The 24,642-nt window shown below is 40.9% G+C and overlaps 1 protein-coding gene across 7 annotated transcripts in view; it reads left to right on the top strand.

Annotated features, from left to right (window-relative positions):
• The window catches only part of NCAPG2 (non-SMC condensin II complex subunit G2), a 71,831-nt gene extending 52,966 nt beyond the window's left edge, over window positions 1–18,865 (top strand). For 6 of the 7 annotated variants that reach the window (XM_024250085.3, XM_054560098.2, XM_024250086.3 and 3 more), the window contains 4 exons: window positions 3,597–3,700; window positions 4,538–4,638; window positions 5,761–5,860; window positions 18,459–18,865. In XM_024250085.3, coding sequence (XP_024105853.2) covers window positions 3,597–3,700; window positions 4,538–4,638; window positions 5,761–5,860; window positions 18,459–18,510 — 357 coding nt within the window. In that variant the 3' untranslated portion in view covers window positions 18,511–18,865. Of the gene's footprint in view, window positions 1–2,132; window positions 2,269–3,596; window positions 3,701–4,537; window positions 4,641–5,760; window positions 5,861–18,458 lie in introns of those variants that run through there. The other variant, XR_008527364.1, reaches the window with a different exon arrangement.
• Window positions 18,866–24,642: the final 5,777 nt, after the last annotated feature.

Below are 24,642 nucleotides of genomic sequence, written 5' to 3'. Positions count from 1 at the left end.
GATTAAAACAGAAATATAGTCCTTACATTTGAACATGCTTTTATGCTACACTCAGGAGATTTAAATGAGTTGATAAGTTTCTTAAGATTATTCTCCCTCCTAAAAGGATAGAAGTAGTTGTAATCAGTGGTGAGCAGAATACAAGACTACTCTAGGACTGCTTTTTTGGAATAGTTCACATATCTTTGCATGTTATATTATTAGCCTCCCCCACCCTTTTTTCATTTCTAAGCTAGGATATTCAACCTTCTAATGTCAGTTTAGACTGGGCGCAGTGGCTCATGTGTAATCCCAGCACTTTGGGAGGCGGAGGCAGGTGGATCATGAGGTCGAGTTTGAGACCAGCCTGGCCAACACGGTGAAACCCTGTCTCTACTAAAGATACAAAAAATTAGCTGGGCATGGTGGCATGCACCTTTAATCCCAGCTGCTCGGGAGGCTGAGGCAGTCTTGAACCTGGGAGGCAGAGGTTGCAGTGAGCTGAGATCACGCCACTGGGCTCCAGCCTGGGCAACAGGGCGAGATTCCGTCTCAAAGAAAAAAAAATGTAGCTAATATTAGTTTAAACAGACAGTTTATTCATTATTACTGACTATCTTATTTTCCTACTGGTAGCTGTAGATAAATTGAAGATGAGTATTAATACAGAAGTTATTAGCCTATTTGGTTAAAGAATGTTATAATCAGGATGATAATTCAAGCCAAAACAAAAGTGGTGTTTTCCCACATGGAATATTCAGGATGTTGTTTTCCTCTTCACTTCTTAAGAAAATAGTAAAAAATCACGTTTTCATATAGAGAAAAAACCTTCTCTGTATGAAAAGATAAAATCTGACCGGGAAGGTCATTGGATTATATGCATTTTTAATATTTATGTAAATCATAAATTTTGTAATATAAAATCATGACTAATAAAAAGATGTTAACTAAATTCTAAAACATCAAATAGAATTTAAGGCCTTCCTTAAAGCTTGAAGGGAGATCATTTTGGTTTGGAAAGTAATTACTAGATTACACAATAGAATAAAAACTAGGATTTGTTTATTCCGGTGAGCTATGTAGCTAAAAATGATAAAAAAAATGTTTGGCCTGTGAGTCACATCTGGCTCACCATCTGTTTTTTATCAATAAAGTCTTATTGGAACATAGCTATGCCCATTTGCCATGCTTTTTCTGGCTACTTTTGTGCAGAGTTGAGTAATTATGACAGAGACCATTGCAACTCTGCCCACAAAGGTGAAAATATTTACTATATTATTTAAATATTTACTATTTTGTTACTTTACAGAAAAAGTTTGCTGACAGCTGTTGTATTTCCTTATGGATTTTGTCTACTTATTTTATATGTGATTGTGGGTTTGTCTCTTTTTTCATTTGTTCTGTCAATTTTCTTTTCGTGTATTTTCTTGTATTTGGGAGCTTTTTCTTTTTGATGAATTGACTCCTATTGTGGAATATCTCTGGCTCTGACTCCTCATGAAGTCTACTTTGATATTTTCATAGCCAAACTAGCTTTCTTGTGCTTTGTGTTTGCATAGCATATCTTTTAAAACCCCACCCCCACATGGGTGGGGGTTTAAAAAAATCTAGTCCAACAACCTCTGACTTTCATTTGGCGTGGTTATAGTCCATTTTATTTTATTATTTTTTAGTCCATTTGACTTTAATGAATTTATTGATAGGTTTGGGTTTAAGTTAATGTTAATGTTTCTTTTCTATCAGTCTGTCTGTTCTGTTAGTCTTTCTGGTTTTTTTTTCTTTCCTGTCATTTTTATGATGAATTAAGTGTTTTTACTACGCTATTTTATCTGTTGACTTTATATTATCTTTTGTGTAATTTTTTTTTTAGTGATTTCTCTAGAGATCTCAGCACGCATGTTTAACTTATCTCAGTACCTTCAGAAATTATGCTTGTCCATTGCATGGTAGGAATCTCCAGTTGTGTTCTCCTATCCCTTATGCTGTTGTTATTATTTTTATTTTAATCTGTCAATAGTCTTTTGTCTCACTGTTTAAGAAATGCATTTACAACAATCACTTTAAGATGTAAAGTATTTTAATGAGAAACAGTGCTATTTGATATATAGTGATGATTGACTTAAATATTCAAATTTGTATTATGATCCTGGCAGAGGAAGTGTGGGAAGACTTATTGGAAGTGCTGTCTAGGCCAGGCACGGTAGCTCACACCATAATCCCAACACTTTGGGAGGCCTAGGCAGGAGGATCGCTTGAGGCCAGGAGTTCGAGGCCAACCTAGGCAACATGGTGAGACCCTGCCTCTATTAAAAAATATTTAAAAATTAGCTGGGCATGGTGGTACACGCCTGTAGTTTTGGCTGCTCGGGAGGCTGAGGCAGGAGTTCAAGGCTGCAGTGAGCTATGATTTGTGAGTGCGCCACTGCACTCCAGCCTAGGCAACAGAGTGAGACTATGTCTCTTAAAAAAAAAAAAAAGCAGTGTTGTTTAGTCATGCCTAAATGAAATCTCCTAAGATTGCCAAGAATCGGGCCAAACACAGTGGTGGAGAGATACAGGGGTAGGATAGGCATATTCATGTCTTAGCTATTACAGGTGGAAAACAAAGGCATAAGTTTCCACCTGGAGCAGGAATTCTGCACTTGGACTTTCTGAGGAGCATGTGGAATTCATGGTGAAAGGCTCATCGAAGCTCACAAGGCTGATAATTAAGAGCATAGGTCCAGGCAGGTGCCCTTGTGGCTCTAAACTTGCAGTACTTCACTGTAGGGTTCTGCCCTGCAGGGGACACTGTGATGTGTAGGAACATTTTTGTTTGGCACAACTGGGTGAGGGGGCGGGCAACGTGCCCCTGGCATTGAGTGGGTAGAAGCCAGGGATGCTGTTCAGCCTCCAACAGCACCTAGCACAGCCCCCCAATCCCCCAAAGAACGAGCTGGTCAGGTCAGTAGTGCTGAGATTGAGAAACGCCGATTTAGACAGGAGTACAATGTTAAATTTATTTAGCATAAAAGCACATTATTTACAGTAGATGATAACAAGATAAAGAGTTTTTGATGAAAGACTCATTGAGTAATATGTCTGTTTTTATTTATTTTTGTCTCACTGAATAAACACTTTCGTTTATCTTTTTTTTTTTTTTTTTTTTGTCATATTGAGACAGGATCTTGCTCTGTCACCCAGGCTGGAGTGCCATGATACATGGCTCACTACAGCCTCAAATTCCTGGGCTGAAGTGATCCTCCTGCCTCAGCCTCCCAAGTAGCTGGGACTACAGGTATGCACCACCATGCCCAGCTAATTTTAAAATTTTGTTATAGAGGCAGGGTCTTGTCATGTTGACTAGCCTGATCTTGAGCTCCTGACCTCAAGCAATCCTCTTGCCTCAGCCTCCCAGAGCGCTGGGATTACAGGTGTGAACCACCATGCCCAGCACACTTATGTTTATAATAATAGATTATTCATAATTATTGTAGACATTTCAACAGTTAATAAAAATAATTCTTTTGAATTTCTGGAAAGTTTTTCTTAGGTGTTGAAGAAAACCCAAAGCAATGTAATTTACAAGTAAGTAGCCTAGTCCCCATTTACAACTTGCTGATTTGGAACTTTTTTAGGTTTCTGACATAGAAGAGCTTACCCCTCCAGAGCATCTTTCTGATCTTCCACCATTTTCAAGGTGTTTAATAGGAATAATAATAAAGTCTTCGAATGTGGTCAGGTAATCACTTTCTCTTTACTGTCCTGAAACGCTCATCGTGGCTGTAAGCTCTCAGCAGCTTTTGTTCTATTCCTTTTACTCTCAAGTTTTTCAAAGCTACATTCTTTTCTATGAGAAAAATGTTTCATATAATTTTTTCTCTGTTTTATCAGTAATTAGAAATATTTACATTAAACTTACACAGAGAAAAATTCTAACTTTCTGTAAAGAATATTCATCTAAATAGTCTCTGGTTAGTTATGCTTCTCATAACTTAAATTCAGTTAAGGGAGAACATAGAATGTTAATGTTTAGTAAAATACTTCTTACCAAGTGTGCTTTCAAAACACTTGACAAGGTTAAATACCAGTGCCATTTTCGTTGAACACGCAGCTGCTACTCATTTTCCAGTCCATATGTCACTTGATCAGAATTATAGGGTTTGCTGTGGTGCATGCAGGGCTGACAGGTTACAGAGGGAATTGCTTTGCAGATGTCTGGTACCTGTCGAATTTTAATAGATACATTCAATGAAAACTTTTAAAAGCACCATCTTTAGCAGCTATGAGTCATCTTTCAACAACATATTAAATCTTTTTTGTATGCATTGAGGGTATACAGAGTAGCCTTTTTCACTCAGCACAGCATCCCTGTTCCCAGCAGCATCCTCTGGTTTTAATATCTCACTGTACAATCTGGCACACTCTCCATGAAAAGCATGGGGTGAGTTCAGTCTCCTTCCCATGTCCCCTGCAAACTGGGGTTTGTGGTTGTGGTTGAACCTTGGCTGTACTTCTGCTATAATGTATTAGGGTCTATATGATACAGTAATTTTGATGTTTGTTGATTTTTTTGCAGGTCATTTTTGGATGAATTAAAGGCGTGTGTGGCTTCTAATGATATTGAAGGCATTGTGTGCCTCACGGCTGCTGTGCATATTATCCTGGTTATTAATGCAGGTTGGTTACATTCCCCTCCGTCATCTGGAAGGTGGCTGGTGCACCTCACAGGTGCTGTCATGGGATGCTGGGGATCAGCCCCTGCACTCGGCTACTCCTGGCCAGCTCAGGTGTCCCCCAGCCTTTCCACTCCCTGCCTTCTCATGTGCTGGACACAGTGCTGTCCAGCTGGGCTTCCTCTCCTTAGCCCACCCTGCATCTGTTTTTATATCAGCTTGCTCACTCTTCAGTGGTGGAGGTCCTGTTCATTTTCACCTTTTGCCACTAGGCCCATTTAAGTGTTCCTCTCTGTGCCTCAGCATTGAATTTCTGTTGATTTGATGTGTTACCTGTATCTTGAAATCTGAATTTATTTTGGTTGATGATGGATATTTTGGTAATAATATTTGATCTATCTACTATTTCTCGTAAGCCTTAGCCTTGCCTATTCTGAATATCCCAACCAGTTCAAGTAGTACTGGGAAAATAATTGGAGATATGCATAAGATGCTTAGCTCAGTATAAAATGTAGTAACATCCCTGCAGGGTGACTGCCTTTACCTTTCTGTATTATTTGCTCAGTTTTACTAACGTTGAAATTATTTTCAGAGATGATACATTGTAGATAGGGAGTGCTCCTATTGAAACAAACTCTCCCTGTAAGCCTAAATGGATAGGATATCTGCAGATTGATAAGAATACTCCTTAACAAGTTTGACCCAGGTTGGGCATAAGAAAAGACTTCCCTCAGGGACTCCCCTGCATTGAGATCACCACCAGGAGGATGTTGAGGATGGATGTTGGATGCTGCCAGGTGCCTTGCCCTTAATACATCCTTAACTACCTGCGATAGTTAAACAGGGGAAGGACTCTGAAACAGGATTGGTTTGCTGGCATGGACATAGTCCTTCCTCTCATGGGGCGAGGTCCATTTGAAGTCTTCTTCCCATTAAACGTTTGTTTGATCTTTACAACATCCCTATAGAAGGGAGAATTACTATTCCGCGGGTCAGTATGTAGGTTACCTCAAAGGGAAGGATAGGGAGGCCCAGCTTAGGGAAGTTGTACCACATGTGTAGCAGGGTGTTTGTCTTTGTGTAGTGATGTTAAAGTCTTTTCTGTCTTTTAATATAATTTTCCCAGGTAAACACAAAAGCTCAAAAGTGAGGGAGGTTGCAGCCACCGTTCACAGAAAACTAAAGACATTCATGGAAATTACTTTGGAAGAGGATAGCATTGAAAGGTAAAGCAGAGATATTCACCAGATGTGATCATCTAAAACTGCTCATTCTTCTTTGGGTCTGCATGAGGTTGTGTTTTCATTTCTGCTGCTTACACCCAGGTGGTTAGGAGACTGGGGACTGTAAGGAGAGAAACGTTTCTGTTGGCAAAGACCTTTAGCTTATGTTTAATTTACTTACTAATTCTGTCTTCAAAAACAAAACAAAACTGTCATTTGCAAAATTCTACTGTAGAAAAGTGAGGGCATACAAACTTATTTTATTTGGTTTTAAAATCAGACATTATTTTTGGTGGTTGCTGCATTATTGAAACCATGGGCGTTTCCCAAGGATAGACACCTGGCGGACAAATACCCACATGGGGATGGGCGGTCCCTCCAGAGCCTCTGAGATGTGTCTAATTTCCCCCTTGCTGGACAGCCCATTGCTACACACAGCCTTCAGGCTACCAGTGTATTCGTAGGGCTGCTTTGCAGCTGGGTGTTTTTGCTGCTGTGTGCTTTTTGGTATGCTCTGCATTTTACTATAGACTCGGTTTTGAATTGTGTTTGACTTTTAGATCAACCACAAAAAATGTTTTCTTGCTATTTTATGAGCCAAATAGGTGAAGCGTTGTAAAGCTCTGCACTAGGAAATTCACCTTTGCCTGGGAAACAAACCACTCTCCATAGCTATTTCCTCTGGAGAAAGGTTTTCCAAATCAGAAACTCCTAATTTGTGAATAAACTTCCAAAGCGTGGCTTTTTATAGACTGTCGGCTTGTTCTATAGACACAATACACTTAATGCTCACTTCACTAGAAAATTTGGTTTGTAGGCTGGGCACGGTAACTCACGCCTGTAATCCAGGAGTTCGAGACCAGCCTGGCCAACATGGTAAAACCCCATCTCTACTAAAAATACAAAAATTAGGCTGGGCACGGTGACTCATGCCTATAGCCCAGCACTTTGGGAGGCCAAAGCAGGCGGATCTCATGAGGCTAGGAGTTTGAGACCAGCCTGGCCAACATGGTAAAACCCTGTCTCTACTAAAAATACAAAAATTAGGCCTGTTACCCCAGCACTTTGGGAGGCCGAGGTGGGTGGATCACCTGAGGTCGGGAGTTCAAGACCAGCCTGGCCAACATGGTGAAACCCTGTCTCTACTAAAAATTACAAAAATTAGCTGGGCATGGTGGCAGGTGTAATTCCAGCTGCTTGGGAGGCTGAAGCAGAAGAATTGCTTGAACCTGGGAGGTGGAGGTTGCAGTGAGCTGAGATTGCACTACTGCACTCTAGCCTGGGCAACAGAGCAAGAGTCTGTTTTGAAAAAAAATAAATAAAAATAAAATAATTAGCTGGGTGTGGTGGCAAGCTTCTGTAATCCCAGCTACTCTGGAAGCTGAAGAGCTTAGTCTGGCTAAAGGTTTATCAATTTTTATTGATATTTTCAGAGAACTAGCTTTTGGTTTCATTTATTTTTTTTCTGTTGATTTCTTATTTTCAAGTATATTAATTTATGCTCTAGATTTTACTGTTTCTGTTTTTCTTACTTAGGATTTAATTTGCTCTTCTTTTTCTGTTTTCCGGAGGTGGAAGTTTAGATGATTGATTTTAGATTTTTCTTCTTTTCTAATATGTACTTTCAATGCTATACATTTTCCTCTAAGTACTGCTTCATCCCGCATTAAAAAACTTTTTTTTTCTATTTATCTTTTTGTCCTTTTTCTTCCCATCAGTTTTTATTGTTTTGTTTTTTGTTTTGAGATGGAGTCTTGCTTTGTCACCCAGGCTGGAGTGTAGTGGCACGATCACAGCTTTAACCTCCCAGGCTCAAGCGATTCTCCCATCTCAGCCTCCCAAGTAGCTAGAACTACAGAAGTGCCACCATGCACAGCTGATGAAAAAATTTTTTTGCAGAGGTGGGGTCTCACTATGTTTGCCCAAGCTGTCCTTGAACTCCTGGTCTCAAACAATCCTCCTGCGGCCTCCTAAAGTTCTGAGATTACCAGTGTGAGCCACCATGTTTGGCCTTTCCATCATTCTTGCTTTCATTTTATTCATCTCACAAATTTTTGATTAACTGTGCTGTCATTTTTATTTAGTTCAAAATATTTTTAAATTTCTCTTGTGATTTCCTCTTTGACCTATTTAGTTGCGTTGTTTAATCTCCAAGTGGTTGGGGATTTTTCCAGCTTTCTGTTATTGATTTCTGTTTTAATTCCATTGTAGCCTGAGAGCAGACATTATATTATTTCTGTTCTTTTAAATTCGTGGAGGTATGTCTTATGGCTCAGAATGTGTTCTCTCTTGGTGAGTGTTCCATGTGAGCATGAGGAGAATGTGTATTCTACTGTTGCTGGATGAAGTAGTCTGTAGATGTCCATTATATCCAATTGACAATGTTGTTGGGTTGAACTATGTCCTTCCTAATTTTCTACCTGTTGGAGCTGATAGAGGGTGTTATAGTCTCCAGCTATAATAACTGACTTATCTAGTACTTTTTGCAGTTCTGTCAGTTTTTGCCTCACATAGTTTGATGCTCTGTTGTTAGGTCCACACATTGATGATTGTTACCATCTTTTCATTTTGTAATGCTCTTTTTTATCTCTGATAATTCTTCTTACTGTGAATTCTGCTCTGCCTGAAATTAATACTACTACTCCTGCTTTGTTTTGATTAGAATAAGCATGGTATATCTTTTTCCATTCATTTCCTTTTTTTTTTTTTCAAGATATGAGGAGTTGCTATGTTGCCCAGACTGGGCTCTAACTCCTGGACTCCTGGGCTCAATCTGTCCTTCTGCCTCAGTCCCAGTTGGCTAGGACTGCAGGCACACACCACCAGACCCAGCTAATGTAATTTTTATCTATATATGTCTTTATATTTAAAGTGGTTTTTTTTATAGACAGTATATAAATGGGTCATGTTTTTTGATCTTCTCTGACAATCTGTCTTAAAATTGGTGCATATATACCATATTCAAAGTGATTTTTGATATAGTTGGATTAATATCCACCATATTTGTTATTGTCTTCTATTTGTTCCCCTTGTTATTTGTTCCTATTTCTGTCTTCCACTCCTTTTCTGTCTTTTGTGGTTTTAACTGAACATTTTATGATGCCGTTTTCTTTCCTAGCATATCAGTTATCCTTTTTTTTTTTTTTTTTAACCTTTCTTAGTGGTTGCTTTAGAGTTGGAATTTTTATTTGTTTTTATCTTTCTTAGTGGTTGCTTTAGAGTTGGAGTTTTCATTTATAACTAATCCACGTTTGCTTTCAGATGACACTATACCACTTTGCAGGTAGGGTGAGTACCCTATAATAACAAAATAATCCTAATCCTTGCCTCTCGTTCCTTGTATCGTTGCTGTCATTCATTTTGCTTAGGTATAAGCAGACATAAGCATACATAATTGAATATATTGTTGCTATTATTATTTTGAACAAACTGCATCTTAGGTCATTTAAGAATAAGAAAAATAAAAGTTTTTATTTACCTTCACTTACTCCTTCTTTGATGCTTCTCCTTTGTTTGTGTTGATCCAAATTCCGACCTATATTCTTTTCCTTCCCTCCAGAGAACTTCTTTTAATGCTTCTTTCAAGGCATGTCTACTGGCAACTAATTCTCTTAATTTTGGTTTGTCAGAGAGTCTTTTACTTTTACTTTATTTCTTTGCAGGGATAATGTTATGTAGTTTATAATTCTAGGTTGATGAATTTTTTTCTCTCTGTACTTTATTTAATTTATTATTATTATTTTTTGAGACAAGAGTCTTGCTCTGTTGCTTAGGGTGGAATGCAGTGGTGTGATCTCAGTTCACTGCAACCTCCGCCTCCTAAGTTCAAACGATTCTTGTTCCTCAGCCTGCTGAGTAGCTGATATTACAGGCACATCGCCACCACACCCAGCTAATTTTTGTATTAGTGGAGACAGGGTTTCACCATGTTGCCCAGGCTGGTCTCGAATTCTTGGTCTCAATTGATCTACTCGCCTCAGCCTCCCAAATTGCTGGGATTACAATGGTGAGCCCCCATGCCCGGCCACTCTCTGTACTTTAAACATTTCCCTATACTCTCTTCTTGGCTCGTGTGGTATCTGAGAAATAGGATAGAATTCTTTTTTGATCCTCAGTAGATAAGGTGTATTTTTCCCTATCTGGTTTCTCTCAATACTTTTTCTTTGTTTGATTTTTCTGTAGGTTGAATATGATATGCCTAGGTGTAGTTTTCTTTTCTTTTCTTTTTTTTTTTGGCGTTTATTCTATTCAGTATTCTCTGAGCTTCCTGGATAAATTCTCAGTTATTATTGTCTGAAATATTTCTTTTGTTCCTTTCTCTCTTCTGAAATTCTTATTATACATGTTAACACCTTTTACAGTTGTCTCACAGGTCTTGGATATTTCGTTCTATCAAAACAGCCGCATTTTTGAATTCTGTTTGCTAATATTTTATTTGAGAATGTTTGCATTAGGTTTGAAATAAGATTAAATGGTTGTTGGTTGTTTTGTTTTGTAGTGTTTTGTTTTTGTTTTTTCAGTAGGACCTCTACCAGTTTTGTTCTCAGCATTAGTTGGTAACTTCTCCCTTTTCAGTGTTGTGGAACAGTTTAAATTACATCTGATGCTGTGGAGCAACATACCCCCAGAAATTTGGGATGACTTTTCCCTATTTCTTTTATGTTAGTAGTTGGGTCTGATTTCCTATTACTGCCTGAATAAATTTTGGTAATTTACAATTTCTTGCGTTGGTCTAGATTTTTAAATTTATTAACAAAATGGCTTGTGGTTTTTCTTTGTTTATTAATTTTAATAGAATAGAATTTACTCATTGAGATATACATATGGAAAAGAATGTAAATAATATGTGTACCACTGAATTAATTGTCATAAAATGCAGTCACAGGCCAGGTGCGGTGGCTTACAGCTGTAATCCCAGCACTTTGGAAGGCCAAGGCAGGTGAATTGCTTGAGTCTAGGAGTTCACAACCAGCCTGGGCAATGTGGCAAAACCCTGTCTCCACAAAAAATACAGAAATTAGTTGGACATTGTGGCACGCACCTGTGGTCCCAGCTACTCAAGAGGCTGAGGTGGGAGGATCGCTTGAGCCCAGGAGGTTGAGGCTGCAGTGAGCCGAGATCACGTCACTGCATTCCAGCCTGGGTGACAGAGTGAGACCCTGTCTTAAAAAAAAAAAATTCAGTCACCACCTAAATCAAGGAATACACCTCCTGAACATGGCCCCTCTCTCCCTGTTTGAAGGTATCAGCCCACCCCAACACCTCAGTATAATTTTGGGCATTGTCCAGATGAAGAGCAAAGTGTGTGTGGTATTATACTTGATATGATGTTTATGTTTACTGTGGGTTTTAACACCATTTCTTTTTTGTCTTTTTTTATTGTACGTCTGATACTGGCTCTGTGGCTCACACACAGCATTTGTGAGTGTTTGTGCATAGGAGTGTGTGTTTTAGATAGGTGGAGTGCCACATGATCAGTTCACATTCGTTAATTGTGTTACCTCAGCTTTTCTATGTATTTACTGATTTTTTGTTACTTATTCTGCAGAGACTTGCGTTACATTTCTCATTATGCTTGTGAATTTGTCTAAGTATCTTATTTAGGACTGCTTTTGCATTATATGTTTTATGGTCCTGTTACTAGGTGCATATAAGTTTAGAACTGCTGTATGTTCTTGATTAATTGACCCTTTTATTTTAATAAAGGGTCTCTCTTTAGTCCACTTTGTCAGGTACTGAGATAACAATGTTGGCTGGGCATAGTGGCTCACGTCTGTAATCCCAACACTATGGGAGGCTAAGGTGGGTGGATTGCTTGAGCTCAGGGGTTCAAGACCAGTTTGAGCAACACAGCGAGACCTCATCTCTACAAAAAATACAAATATTAGACAGGTGTGGTGGCATGTGCCTATAGTCCCAGCTACATGGACAGCTGAGGTGGGAGGATTGCTTGAGGCGGAGGTTGCAGTGGGTTGAGATTGTGTCACCGCACTCCAGTCTTGGCAACAGAGCAAGACTTGTCTCAAAAACAAACAAACGAAAAACAATGTTTTTCTGTGTGTTTGTCAGGTTCCAGGAGGAGACCAAAACCACGCAGTGATTCGGATAGGGAAAGCTCAGTGTCAGGGATTTTTTTGTTTGTTTTTGAGACAGAGTCTCCCTCTGTTACCTAGGCTGTAGTGCAGTGGTATGATCTTGGCTCACTGCAACCTTTGCTTCCCAGGTTCAAGTAATTCTTGTGCATCAGCCTCCCGAGTAGCTGAGATTACAGGCATGCGCCACCATGCCCGGCTAATTTTTGTGTTTTTAGTAGAGACGGAGTTTCACCATGTTGGCCAGGCTGGTCTTGAACTCCTGGCCTCAAGTGATCCACCCGCCTCAGCCTCCCAAAGTGCTGGGATTACAGGGGTGAGCCACCGTGCCCAGCCGAGTGTCAGGGATTTTTATAGGGAGTTGGCACGATGGGTTATTGGCTAGTGAGAGTTAAAGAGAACTCTAGAGAATACAGGACTAGCAGATGAAGAGAACACCTCCAACCCTAGGTGAGCGCTGCCAAGGAAGGAGCCCCCACCCAGACAGGGAGACCTGGCTTCCTACGTGGAGGAAATTGCTAGTGGCCTTCTGTGGGACCTGAGGACATCCACTCATGTGGGTGGGTGGCGGGCCGGGGGGATGTGGAGCCATCCCAGGGGAGGTGCTGGGGGAGCTGCTGGAGCCAGAGCTGGAAAGCCTACTCTCTTGAGTCCTGCAGGCTCCTGTGTATGGCTCGGATCGGGTGGGGGCGTGTGGGGGTGGTTGTCTGGTGTGCTGCTTGTGCTGTCAGAGTCTGCTGGAGAAAGGAGGGCCTTACGGAAACCTGGAGAAAGTCCCCTCCTTCCCCAGTGACCTTCCAGTACCCCATGGTGATGGGACGTTGAACTGGGCACTAAAGCAGGTGGGTGGGTTTGGGCTCCTAGCGACTGAGTGAATGAAATGCATTCAATTATGTACTTTATGCTAAAAATGATTGAGTGTCCACTATGCTAGTTTTAATCAGGTTAGACTATGCAACTTTATATTTTAAGAAGAAACCCTCTCAGCACTTTGGGAGGCCAAGGCAGGTGGATCACGAGGTCAGGAGATCAAGACCATCCTGGCTAACACGGTGAAACCCCGTCTCTACTAATAATATAAAAAATTAGCCAGGCGAGGTGGCAGGCGCCTGTAGTCCCAGTTACTCGGGAGGCTGAGGCAGGAGAATGGCATGAACCCGGGAGGCGGAGCTTGTAGTGAGCCAAGATCACATCACTGCATTCCAGCCTGGGCAACAGAGCAAGGCTCCGTCTCAAAAATAAAAAATAAAAAGAAGAAGAAGAAGAAGAAGAAACCCAATAGACTATTGGCCTTAGGAGCTTGTTTTTAGGGCAGTGGTCTGATTTGGGGATGACAGAGGAGCACTTGTGCATTTCAGAAAATAAGTGGCAATGATGTAAATGGTTCATCAGACACAAATATTAAATAAGATGACCAGAATTACCAACTGTAAGAATGTTAGTTTTCACAGGATGTAGTAACGACCTCAAAAGTCCAAGCATTTTTCTGTATTAGAAATAATGTTGGCTGGGCGCAGCGGCTTATGCCTGTAATCCCAGCACTTTGGGAGGCTGAGGCAGGTGGATCACCTGAGGTTGGGAGTTCAAGACCAGCCTGACCAACATGGAGAAACTCCGTCTCTACTAAAAGTACAAAAATTAGCTGGGTATGGTGGCACATGCCTGTAGTCTCAGGTACTTGGGAGGCTGATGCAGGAGAATCACTTGAACTCGGAAGGCGGAGGTTGCGGTGAGCCTAGATCGAGCCATTGCACTCCAGCCTGGGCATTAAGAGTGAAACTCCATCTCAAAAAAAAAAAAAAAAGAAATAATGTTGCCAAGGAAGGCTTATTTGGATATAGAATAGTGTATACTATTCTGAAGATGAAAGGGAAGAGAAACATTGGTTTCTTACTAGGAATGCCTTGCATTTCCACTTACACTTAGTTTCAGGCTAACTACTTGAATTATGTTAGTTACATTGAGAGAAGAAAAGACCGGAGAAATTCAGAACTTACAATGTGGAAAAGGACATGAATAGAACTCTGGGGATGGAGCGTTTTGTTTCTCCATTCTTCACCTGCATGCCGTCCTCTCTACTAAGCTGATACACAGATGAAAAAGAGCTCCTCCCTTTAAGAAGGAAACATCCTAGAAGATAAATAGGTCGGGACTGTGAAATATTGGCTTCTTACTTAAATATGCAAGAAGCAAACTATAGAGAAACCAGTGTCTAAAAAAATCAGTCTGACAAATTGATGAAACAAGAAAAATCAGTCTAACGGAAGATAAACAATTAAGATTTAAGACTGTATTTTAAAATATTATTGATTTAATGTTGGACTAGAGACATTAAAGCAAGTAAACATCTTTAAGAATCTGGGAACCCCTTGCTCCAATTAATATTTTAGGCAGTGGAGCTTGATTTAAAAGTGCATGTTTTCTTAACAACTAATCTGGTTTTCAGGGCTAGTATTCTGTTGACCGGTCTTTTGGGTGCTAAATAAAAATCGGCATCTCATTGCATTTTAATTGCCTCATCCCATATAGCATATTGTAAACTGGACATTTTCTGAGGAGAAACAACATGCATTTGCCCATGCACTGGTGCATTTAAATGTCAAGTATGTTAAATTTATTGCTTTCATTAATTGTATCAAGATAGTAATAAATTTGTAATTTGAAATAGATTACAAATATAAATAATATATTTCTTAAGGTTTGTGTTACCTCATGAATTTTCCTCACTAATCATATTACAAGCAAATTACTTGCCAATATTAATTGTGCCTCTACTTGCAGGCAACTTTAATAGTACAATAATGTAGGTGCCAACATTAAACCTTGAAGGGAAAGAGTACTCCTTGAAAAAGTGGCCTCTCTTTTGTTATCAGGTATTGATAAATGAATATCAATTCATTTTATTCTGGTTTAATTTTGACAGTCTTTTTAAAACGAATTTGAGGCTGGATGCTTTTTATAGCTTATTTAGTGGTATGCTTCTATCATCCATACCCAGTGAACTTGGTGTGGATAATTTAAAAGTATTCGTATATAAAACCACCCTTTAATAAATACAGACACCGTCTTTTTATCTTATTGTTTTTCTCAGAAAATTGATTCTGCTGTGTTTCTTGTGGCTGTGATCACCAACATGTGATCCTAACCTGACATAGACAGAAGGAAAGGTGGCGAAGTTTTGAGTCCTCGTGTTTGACACATTTTACAGACGTTGGTGCTGAGGGGACTTGCACATGGTCTGGTCTGTGTGTCTTGTTACACATCAGGAGAGCCCTGGCCCAGGGAGCTTTTTGTCTAAGCTTTTTGTCACTGTCCCTTCCAACTTTAAAATTCCTTCATTTTGTTTTCTTCATTTGTTCTTTAGTAGTTCTTATTTCTCTGGTTTACATAGTGTGTTCAATTCTTTCTTCAGGTAATAGAAGAATGAGTAAATTTGAAGTATGTGGAATATCTTTTTAGTGTTGCAGTAGTGTTTCAGTAGCAGGAGAAAAATGGCCTGGGTTTAAACCCAAACTGCCCTTCCCAGCTGAGTGGCCATGGGCAGTTTGCTTTACCACTTCTGCCTCAGTTAGCTTGTCTATTAAAGGGGAACAATAAAGAGTCATTCTTGTTGCCAGTCTAGACTTAGATCAGTGTGAGTAGCTCTTTACTACCTGGTAAATGAGAACACTTGGCCCTCCGTATCCATGGGTTCCACGTTCGTAAATCCAACCAACCATAGTTTGACAATATTTGGGACAAAAATGGATGGTTGTGCCTGTACTGAATATGAACAGACTTTTCCTTGTCATTGTTCCCTAATATAAGAGTATAGTATAAACAATATAGTATATAGTATAAAACTATTAGTATAGTATAACAATATAGATGATATAGTATATAGACAATATAGTATAACAATTATTACCACAGCATTTACCTTGTATTAGGTATTATAAGTAGTCTAGAGATGATTTAAAGCATACAGGAGGATGTGGGTAGACTATTATGCAAACACTACACCAGGGACTTGAACATCTGTGGATTTTAGTATCTGGGGGGTCCTGGAACACATCTCCCACAGATAGTGAGGGTTAACTGTACTTTTAACGTAACATTTTTATCTAAAGTATTTTTAAATTCATGTTCACTTAAGGAGACAATATTATTTTTGAGTAATTAAAAATTAATTTTAGGCCAGGTATGGTGTCTGTAATCCCAACACTTTGGGAGGCTGAGGCGGGCAGATTGCTTAAGCTGAGTTCACGACCAGACTGGGTAACGTGGTGAAACCCCATCTCTACAAAAAATACAAACAAATCAGCTGGGTGTGGTGGTGTGCCCCATAGTCCCAGCTACTTGGGAGGGTGAGCTGGGAGGATTGCTTGAGCCCAAGAGGTCAAGGCTGCAGTGAGCTGTGATCTCACTGCTGCACTTCAGCCTGGGTGACTGAGCGTGACCCTGTCTCAAAAAAAAAAAAAACTAATTTTAGATTTTGGAGGGTTCATGACTTCCTGGGCCCTGTTCCCCTCCGTCTTGACTCTGGCTGCACTGCTGCTGAGCCAAGCAGTTGCTGGGCTGACAGGTGGGCGGAACCTGGGCTGTGGACAGAGAGCACTCTCTTCTCCTTGGGGGACTCAGGGAATGGGCAGGAGACCCTAAGGCAGCAGGTCCAGTAGAGACCCAGCGAGGCTGGGAGAGTGAAGGAGCTGTGGGGCACCCAGAGTCTCCTGTGTCGCTGCATGGCGGCCTCCACATAGCTATGCCCTCACCCCTAGTTCAACATGGGCAGAAATAACCACACAGAGGGTGGCCCAGGTGTTTCCAGAGTGATAGTGGTGGGTGAGTAATAAGAGTCTTTGAAGAAGAGTCAACTGTAACCCCAAAAGGACAGTCTAGAGCTAAAGTGTCACAGACACACTGCAGAGATGGTCCCTGTTGATGGTCAAATTCCAGAAAGGTCAATTTGGAGAGATGTCTCAGAACATAGAACATAAATACTCACGAGGAGAGGTCACGAGGATGGGGGGGATAGACTTGGGGGAAAAGGCCCGAGAGACCTAATATCAAGGAGAAGCAGTGATTCAACAACGATAGGAAAAAATTCCCCAGAGCTAAAGAAATATATGCAGATTCCCTTTTTTCTTTCACTAAATTCTGGATTGATGGGAAAAAAAAATCACAGGTAAATAATTATGGATAAAATTCCTAAATTCCAAGAATAAAGAGAAAATCTTAAAATTTTTCTAGATTCATGCAGGCCAATACAGTGGCTGCTGAACACATGAAACCTGGTGAGTCTAAGCTGAGTGTGGCCCTCATATAAAGTGCATGCAGGTTTTGAAGACAATATGGAAAAGAGAATGTAAACTATGTTATAAATAATTTTATATTGATTACAAATTGAAGCATTTTGGGTATATTGGGTTAAATAAAATATATTAAGATGAATTTTGCTTAAAAAAATAAAAAGAAACAAGGTCTTGATCCATTGTACTCTTTACCTTCTTTCAATGTGATTACTGGAAAATGTAAAATGACGCATGCGACTGGCATTGACGTTACAGGGACTGTGGTAGATGCAGTCTGTCTCCAAAGGTGAAGACCAGGTAGACATGAGTCTCACTTGCAGTGCTGGACACAGGAAGACAATAGGATTGTAAGAGTTTTAAATCTCGCTGAGATTCATTTGGAGTGAAAGGTAGATATTTGTGTCCAGGAGGAATTCAGAGATGAGCTTTTCTGTATTGCTTCTCTGAGGAGACTGCTTTGGAGTGCACTGTAATCGAACAAGCATGCATTGGAACCATGTAGGAGCTGTGGGACAGTAAAAAAGGGAAGTCATGGTGAGCCACGTACTTTGTGAATATGTGTATTTAAAGGAACAGTGATATGCTACCTGTCTAATAATGATTCTTAAAATAGGCACACTGCCAGGGAAGTGAGGACAACGTCTGGCAAGGAAAAGTACTCAGTGATCTCAGCCAAAGCCGCGGCCTAGGTGGGGATGGGGAGGACGTGAGGAGGAAGAGTCTCGCCTTGAGGGGCAGGGATGCAGGGCAGGGGAGTGGGAAGGTGAGGTTTTTCTAAAGGCCTCAGGTTATTAGAGGTAGTAGGTAAATGTCATGGTAGTAGAGTATCTTGGTAGGTCACATAGTTTTTATTTATCTTGTTTTCTTGTGTAATAGAGAAATAGGCTCAGAACTGTGGGTGCTGGAAAGGAAGAGCACACGTCCTGTTTGCTCACCAGCATAGCACACTGCCCAGTGAGCACGTTTCATTGCCTGGCAGTGCTTGGTGTCCACCGTCAACCCAAGCCTGTGCTCCAGTGCCATGTGTCCTGACTCCTGTGGGGATTCTGACTCCATTTTACATACGAGAAACAATTAATGAAACATCTATAGATTATTTCAACTTTGTTTTTAAATGCACGGTTGCAAACCATTTTTAGATTATATTTTTGAAAATGTACATTTGGATAATTTTGTCACTTTTTTCTGTAGCTAAATATTTCTTTATTTGTGTTTCAGATTTCTCTATGAATCATCATCAAGAACTCTGGGAGAACTTTTGAATTCATAACCAAGCCAACATCTCCAGACATGTAAAAATAGGGAAAAGGGATTCAAAATGAAATGCCTGTGTATTTTCCTATTGTTTTTAACGTTAATAACCCATATAATAGGGAAAGGGTGGGATTTTTTTGTGGGAGTGTGGGAAGGTGGGGGTTATGGAGGAGATAACTCAAAACTTCTTCAATTTTGCCTAGTGCCTGCGTAAATAATATATTTAATATAAAGGACTCCAGGTATGAGTGGTGTAGAAATCCATGATTCCAAGAAAAAACACTTTTCTAGCAAACCTGGTTGTTTTTAAAATGACTTTTATATATGTAATATTGCTTGGAAACTATGAGTAATAAAGCAATGACAACATCCATTTGTTTATTTGAAAGTATTAGGGGCTCGGCGCAGTGGCACACGCCTGTAATCCAGCACTTTGGGAGGCTGAGGCAGGCAGATCACTTGAGGTCAGGAGTTTAAGACCAGCCTAGACAACATGGTGAAACCCCATCTCTACTAAAAATACAAAATTAGCTGGGTGTGGTGGTGAATGCCTGTAATCCCAGCTACTCAGGAAGCAGAGATTGCAGTGAGCTGACATCGCGTCACTGCACCCCAGCCTGGGCGACAGAGCAAGACTCTGTCTCAAAAAAAAAAGAGAAAGTATTAAAATCCACCTTTATGGCCAGGAGTGAGGTGCTGTGATACTCCCTGAGTGGAGAGCCCAGGGCAGGGCCCACAGCAGTTTCCGGGTCCAACCTTCATGTTGCCTCTATGGGTATTGGGATGGGTCCTGTGGCTGTGAACGTGAGCAGCACAGACACCAAGTAGCTCAGCCGAAAGGCAAATCACTGTTACTCTGGTCTTTTCTTTCTGAGAGCTGTTCTGGTAGCAGTGGTGCTGACAGCCTCCTATGCCGCCCTGACCTCTCGCCCACCTGGTGGATGCCATTTGTTTCATGGCCCCCTGCTCCTGGCCCTCTTAGTCAAAGATTCTGTGTCACGGTTGATCCTGTGGGCCCTCATGGACCACCTCGTAGTTGGTTGGAAATTAGTGCAGCTTAAATTTCGTGCTTGTTCTGTCCTCAGCCCCTGAGCAAAAAAGTAAAGAAATGCCAGTGTTTCTGTGCCTGTATTTCTCTAAGAGGGTACAAAAAGTGGACTACTTACTGTAGTTACGAGCATTCAGGGTAAGGTTTTGCCAAGGGATCTGAGAAATGGAAGGTGGGGAGTGGAATAATATTACAGCTTAATTTAGATAATTTTGAAAATATGACTTTCTAGACATCTTGGCTGACTAAACCATATTCTGAATTAGTGAGTGACATTGATAACGGAAATACAGTTCTATCAGATAGAGTCATTTATTTGGAAGGGTTAGTGCAAATCTAAGACTGGCAATTTGAGTATGTGAGGGAGAGATTGCTGGTCTCTCCCCTGTTATTCATTCTCGTCTTTTTCCACAGAAATACTATCTCTGATTTTGTCTCTGGGTACATGCCCCTCTTGAATAAAGACCACATTCACCAGCATTGCTTGCACCTACATGTGGGCATGTGTCCAGGTGCTTCCAGTAAGATAATAGTGAAGTTGTCATGGGCACCTTAAAAGTTATCTGTGTATCTTTACCTTTCTTACATTTTGCCTGGAATGGGGTTGTGATGGATGGAGCTCTCATTGCCATGTTGGACTGTGAGGATCTACAGTTTTGAGCTACATTCTTGAGCCTACATTGTTTAAGCCCCCAGTGTCTTTGGGAGAACTCAGTCTTGACAGTTGAAAGCCATAACTCAAAGCTAGTCTGAGGATGAATCCCTGTGATTGCCACCAGGCACTTGACATTTTAATTAGCATTTCTGCTCCCAGAATTCGCCTGCAATGTTCCAACACCAATGTTACTTCTGCACCCAGCTAGAGGGAGAGGTTGGGAGCTGCCCTACCCCTGCTGTGGCACTCACTCCTCAGCCAAAGACTGGCAGAATCCTGGCTGCGTGGCCGGGAAGGCAAATACTCACCACTTTAAACATTTAAATATTCCCTGCATCAGGAGACATTCTTCACCACTCACCAAGACTCAAGGGGAGAGATCCCAGAACAAAAAAATAAATAGATGTTGGGTGGCCAAAGACAGTAATAATTGTAATTTAAATTATTCTGATTGTCTAGATCAGTGGTTTTCAGGCTTTAATATGCGTCAGAAACATCTGAAGTTTGTTACAATGGCTGCTGGGACCCGGCCCCACACTGTCACAGTCTTGAGGTTCATCCACACTGTGGTGGCTTAGCCATTCACCTGTTGAGGGTCGTTTGGCTGTTTATCCATTCACCTGTTGATGGTTGTTTGGCTATTTACCCATTCACCTATTGATTTCCCTTTGGCTGTTTATGTCTGTTGATGGTCATTTGGCTATTGCAGATAAAGTCGCTAGGAACCTTCATGTATACAAGTCTGTGTGGGCTTGTTTCACTGGGTCAGTTTCTTGGAGTGGAAGTTCTGGTTAATATGTTAAGTCTACGTTTAACTTTTTAACAAATCTCACAAACTGTTTTCCATAGTTGTAACATTTTATATTCCTATCAGTTCCTCCACATCCTCCCTTATAATGGTTATTTTCAGTGTTTTTATCTTCATTCTGTTGGTTGTGTAGTGGTAACTCATGGTGTCTTAAATTTGTGTTGCCCGAGGACTGATGCTGCACACTTCACTTATGTATCTGTTTTGGTGAAATACCAGCTCAAGTCTCTCATCTGTTTTTGTTGTATTATTGCATTGTTTGTCTTGTTGCGTTTTAAGCCTTCTTTAGATGTTCTGGATACAAGTCTTTTATTGGGGTTAGGTATTACAGTATGTGGTTCCTATTTTTATTTTATTTTATTTTATATTTTATTTTTGAGACCGAGTCTCGCTCTGTCACCCAGGCTGGAGTGCAATGGCGCGTTCGTGGCTCACTGCAACCTCTGCCTCCTGGGTTCATGCAATTCTCCTGTCTCAACCTCCCGAATAGCTGGAATTAGAGGTGGGTGTCACCATGCCTGACTAATTTTGTGTGTGTGTGTATTTTTAGTAGAGATGGGGTTTCACCATGTTGGCCAGGCTGGTCTCAAACTCCTGACCTCTGTGCTGGGATTACAGGTGTGAGCCATCGCACCTGGCCCTATTTTAATTTTTTAAAATGGTGTCTTTCAAATAGGAAATTTTAATTTTGAAGAAGTCCTGTTTATCAATTATACTCTTGTAGTTTGTGCTTTTTGTGTTCTATATAAAAAGACATGTAAAAAACCATGTTTATTTGTTGTCCTGTATGAAATAACATGTTTTATTTTGGCTTGCGTAGTTAACTGATGAGAATCTTGCTGTTATTTCTACATTGGTGTCTCTGGCTGCTTTTATTATCTCCTTATTGAAACCTAAAAGCTCTGCTCTTGTGTTTAGGTCTGTGATCCATTTTAAATTAGTGTTTATGTATGGTGTGAGGTAAAGATTTATTTATTTCTTTATGCCATATGGATATCTAGTTGTCCCTGCACCATTAGAAGGTAATATTTTTATCAAGGAACTCCATAACACATCGCTGGACCTGCCCTTCATCTAGACCAGCAGGGCTCAGCTGGGCATGAGTTTGCCCCCCTTTCCGTCAGTGGCACAGGTGTCTTGGCGGGCTGGGTTGCCACAAAATGCCTCCGGTAGGAGGCACAGGACAGCCCTTGCAACAAAGAGTCATTCCAGCCCAGTGGTCAATGGTGTGATGTTGAGAAGCTCTGCTGTGTAAGTTTATGTTTTAGCTGTTATGATTAGGTGTGTAATCCATTTTAAGTTAATCTTGGATGTGGAGTCCAAGTTCAGTTTGTTGTTTTTGGTTTTTCCCCATATGATTATCCAGTTGTTCCTGCACCCTTTCTTTCTCCATGAAATCCCCTTGCGTCTTCGTCAAGATGCAGTTGGCTATACATGTGTGGGCTCTTTCTGGAGTCTGTTCTGTGCACTGAGCTGTGGCCATCCTTATGCCAGTTCCCAGGGTCCTTTTTATTTGAGCCGTACCTGTGTCTTAAAATTGTGAATTGCAAGTCCCCAATTGGCTCTCTGTTTTTTGATGTGGTTTTGGCTTTTCTAGCTCCTTTGCCTTTTCATATACATTGTAGAATCAATTTGTCAATTTCTATAGACGAAAACATGCAGTACAATTCTGATTGTGGTTACACTAAATTTACAGATCAAGCTGGGGATTAACTCGCAAAAAGAGTCCGGCCACTTATGGAAAGAAGGCAAAATAATAAGTTATGATGAGACAGAGTGATATTCCTTTATTATTTGTGCAGGCAAGGGGAAGAGCAGTTCCACTCTTCAGTTTCTGGAGGGAACGCAGGGTTTTACAGAAAGAGTTTGGAATGCAGAAGAGGCAAGGCGGGCTAAGAGGTGCCAGGTGGCGTGACTTGCTTCAGTGGCCCTTCTTGAATTATTGTCCCATTTGGTGAAGGGGCCGGCACCATTGTGCATCCTATCAGGTTATAAATTAATCACAGTCAATCTTGTAGTCACTCTTCAGCCAGGAGAGGGTTCTGGCCTTGAAGTAATCTTTTGTTGGAAAGAGAATTCCGGAGTTGCCTAGTCCCTTTTAGGACCCGACCCCTGAAGCTTCTAAGCAAATAAGTGGCCAGATAAGAGAGCATGGTGCGTGCTTAACTAGTATCTGGGTAAATAAATGTGCATAAAGCATGGGAGCATACAGTGGGAAAAGAAAGAAGAGTGGAGGGCCTGGGTTCGGTGGCTCACGACTGTAATCCCAGCACTTTGGGAGGCTGAGGTAGGTGGATTGCCTGAGGTCAGGAGTTCCAGACCAGCCTGGCCACCATGGTGAAACCCCGTCTCTACTAAAAATACAAAAAATTAGCCAGGCGTGGTGGCACACGCCTGTAATCCCAGCTACTTGGGAGTCTGAGGCAGGAGAATCACTGGAACCCAGGGGGTGGTGGTTGCAGTGAGCGAAGATTGCACCACTGTACTCCAGCCTGGGTGACTGAGCGAACTCCAGCCTGGGTGACAGAGCGAGACTGTTTCCAAAAATAAAAATGAAAGGGAGTGGCGGTTCACAGCACATTCCAAGGCTGTATTTCAAGGTGAAAGGTAACACATATGCAGTTTGTCTCAAAGTTATATCTTGAGACTGGGATGGAGAAGCGGAAAAGGAAAAGAAAAAACAGTTTGAAACACGGTTTGAGGCTAGGCTGCTAAGCTGCTCGGGCCCAGGGAGAATTGACACTCAACAGTGTTGAGTCGTCTGATCCATGACCATGGTCTAGTTCTTCAGACATTTAATTTCTCCCAATATTTTGTCATTTTCATGATATAGGTCTTCCATATGTTTTATTAAATTTATCCCTACGTATTTTGTGTTCTATGGAGCTGTTGTAAATGGTAGTATTTTTAAATTTTCAACTTCTAATTGTTTATACTGAAATAGAGGAAGGCAGTTTCTTTTTGTATGTTGACTTTGTATTCTACTTTTCTAAGCTCATTGATGACTTGTGGTAGTTTATTTATAGACTCTCATATTTTCTACTCAGACGATCAGGTTATCTAAAAATAAATGCCATTTACATCTTCCTTTCCAGTCTGGATGCTTTTATTGCTTTTCCTTTTTGTGCCGGTGAGAACCTCCAGTAAAATGTAGTCTGGAAGTGCTGTGAGCAGGCACTCTCGCCTTGTTCTGGTCTCCACAGCACAGCATTCAGTCTTCCACAGCTCAATAAACTGTAGGTTGTTTATAGACGCATTTTATCAGGATGAGGAAGTGCCTCTCTATTCCTAGTTTTCTGAGAATTTTTTTTTTTCCATGAGTAGGTGTTAAAATTTTGTCAAATTCTTTTTATGCATTTTTTTTTTTTTTTTTTTGAGATGGAGTCTCACACTGTCATCTGGGCTGGAGTGCAGTGGGTGATCTTGGCTCACTGCAACCTCCGCCTTCTGGGTTCAAGCGATTCTCCTGCCTCAACCTCTCGAGTAGCTGGGATTACAGCTGCCTGCTACCATGCCCGGCTAATTTTTTTGTATTTTTAGTAGAGATGGGGTTTCACTATTTTGGCCAGGCTGGTCTCGAACTCCTGACCTCATGATCTGCCTGCCTCGGCCTCCCAAGGTGCTGGGATTACAGGCA

This window comes from Pongo abelii, chromosome 6, assembly GCF_028885655.2.
Source record: "Pongo abelii isolate AG06213 chromosome 6, NHGRI_mPonAbe1-v2.0_pri, whole genome shotgun sequence".
Lineage (NCBI taxonomy): Eukaryota > Metazoa > Chordata > Mammalia > Primates > Hominidae > Pongo > Pongo abelii.
The sequence above is the reverse complement of the archived record's forward strand: the minus strand, read 5'-3'. Positions and strand labels throughout refer to the sequence as shown.